The sequence below is a fragment of the Nanorana parkeri genome, unplaced genomic scaffold, assembly GCF_000935625.1.
Source record: "Nanorana parkeri isolate BGI_ZX_2015 unplaced genomic scaffold, ASM93562v1 scaffold201, whole genome shotgun sequence".
NCBI classification, from domain to species: domain Eukaryota; kingdom Metazoa; phylum Chordata; class Amphibia; order Anura; family Dicroglossidae; genus Nanorana; species Nanorana parkeri.
The window spans coordinates 872517-881931 of NW_017306469.1; the positions used below are offsets into that span (position 1 = coordinate 872517).

Below are 9415 nucleotides of genomic sequence, written 5' to 3' on the forward strand. Positions count from 1 at the left end.
GGGCACATGCCCAGTGCTAGCATTAACCTGGACAGAGCATTGTCACTTTAAATCAGGAAGTACCTTAACAAGAGTATTAATGGCGGGATCACCAGGTATTATTATAATGAAAACTGCAAATTTAAATATATTGGAAATACCATTTGAAATAACATTACCATGTAAAAGCTTATATGAGATTTTTTGTGATTGACTTTACATCTACAAATGGCTAATCCTATCCTGGAAGCATTGCCACTAAAATCAGAAATTCCACTCAATTTACCATAATTAGAGCTTTATATAATTTTCCCATGATCCTGCACAGGTAGATCATTCGAGTGTGAGCAAGAATAGAAAATATTCCCCACGGCCATTGCCTGCGGCTGCTTCTTCATCTGTGATTTGTGGATATTACAATAGCTTCTTTTTCCCCCCGACAAATTGTATTTTATCTTTGGTTATGTATTAAAGAAATGATTGCTAACTCAGACAAAACATCTCAGGCGAAAATTCCTAAAAGGTCTCTGCAAATCATGTACAGCTGACAACTCTGCGTACTCTACAGCCATTGATGAGCTCCAGAATACAACACGCCATTTTTATGTCACTTTGGGTAATTTGTCTGAAAATAAAGTGGCAGCTTGCAGTAAGCGATACGAGACAGAAGGCGTAAAAGCATAACTTATCTAAAGCAGAGAGAGACGTGGAAGCGATTGTCTTGATCTATAGTCATGGATATCTATGGGTAATGTCATTAACTGCTCTTGTAATGTGTTTGAAGTGCTAAAACACTGCAATAACAATTACTGTCAATACCACCCCAATTCTAGATTCCCCAGCTCATTGCTTAGAGGTTAATATTTGATTTTGTGCTTTTATTTAGACCTCATGGCTGGTTCATACCATAGTGGTGCGCTAAAGGCACCCTATGTGCAAAAAAAAAAAAATGATGCATGCACTATTTTATTCACTGCAATGCACACTATTGTGGTACAAGTGCAACACACCCAGGCAGGTACATTGGGTTGCTATTCAGAATGAATGGCAAAGCAATGTACCAGCACACCTAGCGTGCGGTGCAGGGACGAACGGTCAGGGGAGGCAGGTGAGGCAGAGCCTCACCTAGAATTATGGAGGAAAAAGCCGTCAGCTTCATGTCTGAAGCTGACAACTTTTTTTCCATTCAGATCAGCATCTAACAGGTTACACAGCAGGGAAATCCTCCCCGCTGTGTAACCAGTCATGGACGGAGTGCCTCAGCAGTGAGGAGCAAGTGAGGGACAGGGAGCCACCTCCCTGTCTTCTCCCTTCTTCCATTACACTTGCTTGGGGACGGGTTAGGGGTGGGGCTTAATCCGGCAGGGGGCAGGGATTCGTCTGACGGGGGTGGGGCTTCATCCGGCGGTGGGCGGGACGTGTTGGGAGCGAGGCTGGGGAATGCGTACCGCATGTCACTGGTGGGGTGCAATAGCATGTGTCAAATGCACACATACGGTGACTGTAGTGCAACGCAATAGTGTGATTTGGCCCTCACATTTCCAAACTAACTGCCTCCAGCTTGACAAGGCATACACCATCACCTTATACTAGACATCCCAACTCTCCTAGGCATTCCAAGAGTGTCAAACTATAAGATAGTGGCTCCCTGATGCCCGCGAGGGAAACATTTTATCCCGGAAAGGTTTCCGGGATAACTGGTGGTTCTATTCACCCAGCGATTCCCCTGCTTTCTGTTTAGCCATCGTCAGAATAAAAAAAACAACAACAGAAAGCAGGGGAATGAATAGCTAGGCTGCTATTGGCCATTTCAAATTGCAATAGCCAATAGCAGGCTGTCAATCAACAGAGGTGGACCTGAAGTACTCCTTTCAGCTATTAAAGGAGAACTATGGGGTTAGGGCTTTCCCCCATAGTTCTCCTAAGGGTAACGGGAGGACACAAACTAGCATCCTCCCGTCACCCTAAGCTCAGTATAGCGTGAGCTACAGCTCGCGCTATACTGAGACGACGCAGTATACCGTGAGCTGCAGCTCGCGGTATACTGAGACGCTGCAGCTGAAACGGATCCCAACAATTATGTCTGGATCCGCCCAGCTGCGTGAGTGACAGCTGGCTCTGCCTATCTAGAGGCAGAGCCAGCTGTACCCGCCCCCTCCCCCATCCGTACCGCCAGTCAGCGCTGGAGGATCGGAGCGGGGAGGGGGAAATCCAGCTCCTCCCCTGTCATGTCTCTCTGCCGTGACAAGATCGAAAAGTGAGCAAACGCCGTTATGTGTTCGCTCACTTCCCAATCTACTGAGCCGACCTGTGACAGTTTCATTGTCACAGGTCGGGTAGAACTATGAGGATGAGTGAAAAGCACTCACCTCACAGTTCTCCTTTAAAATGAAAGAGAGAAGCTGATTGGTTTCTATGGCAGCTGCTCCAGATTCTGTCTGCTCCAGTAACCCTCGGCAAACATTTAAAGCCCACTGTATCCTTAAAGGGACTCTGTCATTAGCCCTCGTTCACACCTGAACGTTTTGTAGCGCGTTCTACGCGCGACGAACGCTCTATAAAACGCTCAAAAATATAAATCCCATTGTATTCAATGGTCTCGTTCCCACCTTGGCGTATTTCCGCCCGTCCCTAACGCGCTACAAAACGGCCCACGCCTGAAAAGGTACATGTACTACTTTGGGCCGTTTTGTTGCGCGTTTCCATTGGGATACAGCCAAGTAGCCTTCGGAAACACGCGTTTGTCGCGCGACTTGTGAACGAGACCTTAGAGAGGCACAGGTCCCTTTTTAAAAATGCTTGTTGAATGGCCGTGTAAAGTCAGAGGCCCAAAAATATATGCTTAAAATGAGTGTGATAAAACTGTCAGAAGCCCTTATCTCTATATTTATTTCTGCTGCTTGTGACTGAGGTTCTCTTTAAAAAACAACTTAAAGTATTTTTAAACCTAAAACCTTAAACCAAATATGCTGCTGCACATGTTCCTATTATATAAAAAAAATGGAAACCTTTTTTTGTATGTATCATGAATTCAGTTAAATCAGACCAGCAGGTTGTATCGACAGACGTGTTCCGTCCTAGGGTGACAACACTTCACGGTATTGTGTTCACAGAAATGCAATTACATGCACTGATGCAATTCTGAGTGGCACCCCAACACACTTTGCCGTCAGACATGTGGTGCAGTGCACTGCTAGAAATATCCACATGTTAGCTAAATGTACCTTTTTTGATGTGATATGGTGTGTTACTTTGTCCATTTATTTGATGCAGTGCACATTTACGTGCGGCATAATGCATGTTAACGCCAGCAATGGTGTGAATCTAGCTCAGCTACAGTGTTGTAACTTTTTCCTGTTCACTTCTGAGTTGGCCTCACATGACAAGCATTTACACATCAGATCACACATCCACAGGAAGTTCATACAATGGGTCTACGGGATGTGCACAGCACAGGGAGAATAAACATGAACAAATTATGGGGAAATGTTTTTTTTAAATGCAATCCTATTTTACCTGCGATGTTCTACAAAAAAGTATTCTTGCGTGAGAGTTTGGTTCTACTTTAGATTTTCTCACCCACTGACTCTTAAACACTTGTGCCAAAATGGCAAACATTTTGCAGAAATCTCACAATTTTGGGGGAAAATAAACAATCTCAATTTCGCTTGTCCTTGGTGAAAGCCCATATAGGCTCTGTTTAAATACAGTGGTACCTCGGTTCGCGAACTTAATTCGTTCCACAATTCTGGTCGCCAACAGAATTGATCGTGAACCAAATCAGATCCTATATGTGCTAAAAAGCACACAAAAAAGCTTCACAGCAAGTGTGCACAGGTCTGCCTGTGACCGCGATCTCAACTAGAGGAAGCCACGACCACATGTCAGAGGGGGGAAGATAGCCGCGGTCGTGTTCGTCACCTGATGTGGAGCAAAATTTTGCTGAACTTTCTGTTCGCGAACCGAATTGTTCGCGAACAGAAGCATTTGTGAACCGAGGTATTACTGTATTTTGTCTTTTTAATGTATATGTTAATTTGTTAGGTACCCATTACTGGAATGTTTTTATACATTCATATTATATTAAATGTATTTAATATACATTTATATTAAATTTTTTAAATATACATTATATTGTATGCATCTATTTATTTGAACAGCACCATGGGAGGTAATGGACTTGTATAAGTTAATAATAATAATAATAATAATAATCATAATAAGAGACACTGGTCAGCATTATTAAAAGTGTCTGAAGAAAGAGATGTCATCTTATTGTTTCTGTTAGCACCATTTTGATCTACTATACTCTTCCGTAAGGATAACAAATGTTTGAGGTTATACAGATAGATATGTGATAAGAATATACTTTATAAAGTTTATTCTTTTTATGTTTTATGTGATTGTCTAACAATATATATATTTTTTTCAGGAATTGATGGCCCCAAAAACTTGAAGGCAATAGATGTGGGAGAGGACACTGCTAATCTATCCTGGGAGGCTGCACGCGCTCAGATAGACAAATATATATTGACATATTCAGCACTTGATGGGCAAAGTGAGGAAGTGACTGTGGGCAAGGATAAGACAACAACTACATTGGCTGGCCTTACTCCAGGCATGGAATACATCTTTAATATATGGGCGGAGAAGGGCAACAAGAGGAGCAAGAGGGCATCCGTAACAGCCGTGACAGGTAGGATTTGTTGAAGAATCAAGGTGCAGCAAGGTTATTGAACTCCATGCTTCAGATGTGAACCTGTATGAGCTAATAGAAAAAAAGGCAAACAACTACTTAACTGATATCTATTTAGTGAGCTGCATTTGGTAGGGGCATTTCACAAATCCCCTGAGATTCATCCTAGTGGTACTAGGGTTAGTCAACTGAGACACGGATTACGAAAAAATAAATAAATAAAATATGATAGAAAAACTTGGACAAGTGGTTGAAGGGACCGGTGCTTCATTTAAGCTGGTGTTCCAAAGATGCCGTTATAATTATCTGATGTATAGATCTTCCCTTGTGTTTTATAGTACTGCTCTTCCATGTCAGGGTCTCAGGAAATAGAAAACAGTTGTTGAGTATGTTATAACTTTATCTATTTAATCACTCTTTTCTAGATATTGATGCACCTAAGAACCTGCAAGCCTCTGAAGTTACACAGACCGAAGCCACCTTAACATGGACTCCCCCCATTGCTCAAATTGATGGATACAAGCTGATCTACGTGGATAAGGATGGCAACCGTCAGGTAATACAGGAGAATCAAAGTTAAAGGGGCCACCAGCAAAGACATAATGAAAGAAAAAGCAAAGTCAAGCAGCAAACAAAACCCATTCTTCGGCAATAGCCAAAAATATATATTTTTTATTCCATGGCAAAAAGCAAAGACAAAAAACAATAGATTAGACATGTTTCCGTAAAACATACTACCATGTGTCTATGATGACACATAAAGTAAGCCGTTTTACTGAAATATGTCTTATGTGCTGTTTTAAGCCCACTGTTAATGTAAAGTAAATAAAAGCAATGTTTTAGCCAGAGGATGCAATCCTGTGAGCTGTTCGACTTTGGGGCTGATTTATAATGTGTTTACAAAGCATATGTGTAATGTGCACAATTGTGCCACTAGATGGAGCTAAGGAGCATAGGAATAACCTGGCTCCATCTAGTTGCAGTAATGTGCTGTGAATGTTGTTCGCACAGATATACTAGGGCTGGTACTGATTAAAATTTTCGTGTTCGATGAATCAAATTTTTTACAATCGATTAATTGATTAATTTAGATTAATTGTAACAGACATACAGATCCAACTACATTGGCATATACACATACAGCACAGCAATGAAGTAATAAAATGAACTAGGATCACACTAATCCAGCATGTTATTAATCTCACGTGCCCCACTCAATATGGCTGCAACTTGAGTGGGGCAACTCAGAATAATAATGTGCTGGATTAGTGTGATCCTAGTTCATTTTATTACTTCTTTGCTGTGCTGTATGTGTATAGGCCAATGCCTTGGCTGGCGCTCGTGCAGAAAAAGTTTCTTGGGCAAACTCACCGGCCCAAGTGGCTCCGTCGGCTAACGAAGGAAAGGGGGGAGGAGTCCGGTGACATCACGGACATAGACATCACCGGACTCCTCCCGCCTTCCCTTCGTTAGCCGACAGAGCCACTTGGGGAAGGGGGAGGAGTGCGGTGACGTCGATGTCCGTGACGTCACCGGATCTCCGACTGGGGACTCCCAGAAGCTGGCGGAGAGGGGAGTGTTTTCATTAGTGATCAAAAGAATTTTAATCAATCAAAAATTTTAATGATTACTCGGGTAATTAAACGTTAATTTCCACAGCCCTAAGATAAACGCTTTGCGAACACGTTATAAATCAGCCCCTTAGTGTTTTACTTACTAAACTTGGAACGTATCCTGCTCTGCACCAGGTAAGCCTGCATTGTCTACACACATACACACGTATTTACTCAGCTACAACAATTATTATTCACAATGGTATTTTTCACTAATAAGTGAGAGCTGATAATAATGTGGCTAATAATTATGATCCTTATGGCAAATAACAGACATGTAAGCCAACAAAAAATTTGTTTTGTTTCCTTTTGGATATTTGTTATTTAATTTTTCGGAAAGCCAATTTGTTTCGGGATTCAGATTCATCCAAATCTGCAATTTTCATTCATTTCGGATGAGTTAAACAATATTTACCAACAAAAAGTTGATGCAGAAAAGTGACATTAAAAAAAGTGACATGTTTACTTTGTTTTTTCACCTTTTCACAATCCAGAGAAACAATAAAAAAAAGCGTGAGGGTCCCTCCCCAATTTATAGCAAACACTTTAGGTTTAGTAGGAATTTTACAGGGGGGACCCCAACGCCCAAAAAAAAAGTGTGGGGTCCTCCATAAAATCCCTTATTAGACCCTTGATCCGGGCTGCAGCCTGGTAAAGCAGGAAAGGGGAGAACGAGCGTGCGCCTCCCCCCTCCTGCACTGTAGCAGGCCACATGCCCTCAACATGGGGAGGGTGCTTTGGCAGGGGGGGAAATACTCATTGCTGAATATTGACTGTATTCTCTTCATTTAATGTGCGCCTAATCATTTTGTGTCTGCAACCCGCAGAGTGAAAATCAGTGAAATATAAGATATACAAACCAAAAAACATTTTCTTTTTTATTCCAGGGCTCCTGTATACTATTCTGTATCTATTCACTCTTAGCATTATAATGGCGCTCATTTTCTGATAAAATCACTAGTTAAAATGGGACATTCTGCCTTCCAAACCCTCTGTACCGTCAGGAACTACAGTTCTATTCTTGGCTTCGAGGGAAAACAAAACAAACCCATGGACGTAAACAAATATTGCTGCTCTCTACTTAACCCCCAGTGGTTTTATTTCCTATTATGTAGCTGGCTTTATGTACAGTCACATAAAATATGATTGAGCAAAACATCGCAGAGCATCTAAAACTCTGTGCGGTAAGAGGTAATCACAATGATGCCAGATGGGGTGATACAATGTCGGTTTGTTTAAAACAGTTTTAATATCTATATAATGATCTCAGAGGAAGTTACATTCGGTGCAGAATCTGAAATACATGACTGAAATTTGTTAGAGGTTTATTGAGTTTTTAACATTTAGTACACAGGCAGATTTTTTTCTGATCCACTTTTTATAAACAACTCAGCACCTGCGTCTATGAAACACCAGCCAACAGGCTTTATTTTTGGGAAAAAAAGATGTATGGTTTGAGATGATAGGTTTGGGCAATGTTGGAAGCATTATCTGTCTTGTCTTTAAAGTGTTTGAAAACTCTAACACTTAACTTCTCTTAAAAAAGGACTCCAGGGAAAATGTTATTAATCCTTGCAGTGGGGCTACCCTGCACTGCAAGGGTTAAATGCTTGTTTTGGTCTAGGGAGGAAAATAACAACGTTATACTCTGAGCCGACTTGCTCTTATACCGGTCCTTCCAGCCTCTCTTCCCCCTCAGCTGCAGTGGTCCCTGAGTCATCAGCTTTTATACACGGTGTATGGGATATGAGGATGCCGAGGCACTTACCATTGCTGCAGTATAGGAGACAGGCTGGAGGGAGTGCTGTAACAGGCTCCAAGGATCAGGTGAGTATTTCTTTGTTTTTTTCAGCTCTAGACCAAAATGAGCACTTAACTCTTGCAGTGCTGGGTCAGCCCCACTGCAATGGTTAATAAAAAAAATTACCCAGAATTCTGCTTTAAGTTGGCCATGCAACAGTAGAATTTAGTTTAAAAAAAAACATTTTTGGAGTGTTCCATCAAGTCTCTGGTGGCGTTATGAAATGTTCTGGTGGGATTTTTCACATTAAAGTTCGTACGAAAATCCGCCAGTTTATGGCCGGCTATATTTGCTCCATTCTGGTCTAGTAAACACTGTGTACCATTATTCTTTTATTTTATTTTTTATTTTGTCTGCATGGTAAGTGCAGACAAAAACCCTGTTAATTTTGTCATACATTTAGAGCTGTCTTGTGCCCTCTGCACACTTCCAGTGCTATCTCAAAGAGTCCGTTTGGCCCCCCTAATAATTATCCTGAACTGCAGAATGATTAGCCTTTATATTGTAGAGATCTGAGAATGAGAGTGATTGAGTTGTTTATTAAAAATCCCTGGGAGGGCTGAAAGCACCCTGTCCATATAAATGCTCTGACTTTCTGGTGGCATTTCTGGCTGATCCACACTTATTTTTTTGTACTTGCAAGGTCTTAAAAGGAATAAAACAAATGTCCATACATTGCAGAGATGTACTACATATATGTATTTATTGTGCCTTGACACTTAAACAAACCTGTGTTTTGTCCATTCAGAAGAAAGCAACAGGATTGTTCAATTCCCTTTCCGAGCAGCATATACCTACCCTTCCTTTGCTCCCCTGCTGCTCCATTTATTGCTGGTAGGCAAAGGAATTACCCAGTTGTGGGCATTCAGAACCAAGTGACTCAAGCATTGAGAACCAAGCATTGGGCATTGAGAGCCAAGTGACAGCACTGGGACAGTCAGCTCTGTCCCATAGGGGGTCTAGAGCCCAGTATAAGCTACAGTTTCAGGAACATGTAAGGATTTGTGTGCTTCTGGAGAGGCTGTATTAAAGTGAACCAGTTGCTTTGCACTGCAATGTTCAGTTTAAGTCCTAGTTAGGACTATTGACATGTGTGGTAGTGTACAGTATGTGTTGGTTAGGAGTTTTTGTGTTAGGAATTGCATGCAAAGTTAACAGTTGAGCAGCGGGATTCTGGAGCCTACTTTTGAGATTTACTTTGCCCATGGCAGGAGATTAAACTGGACGCCGCAGCTAAGAGTTATGTACTGAAAGGCCTGAAGAAAGGAAGTGAGTACAAGATCTACCTGGAGGCATATAAAGGAAACCGAAGGAGCAGACAGGCCC

General features: G+C 41.7%; 1 protein-coding gene across 1 annotated transcript in view; it reads left to right on the top strand.

Annotated features, from left to right (window-relative positions):
- LOC108786287 (tenascin-N-like) overlaps positions 1-9415 on the top strand; it is a 45821-nt gene that overhangs the window by 24051 nt on the left and 12355 nt on the right. Inside the window, exons 8-10 of the mRNA XM_018555539.1 lie at positions 4412-4675; positions 5101-5231; positions 9301-9412. Coding sequence (XP_018411041.1) covers positions 4412-4675; positions 5101-5231; positions 9301-9412 — 507 coding nt within the window. The remainder of the gene's footprint in view (positions 1-4411; positions 4676-5100; positions 5232-9300; positions 9413-9415) is intronic.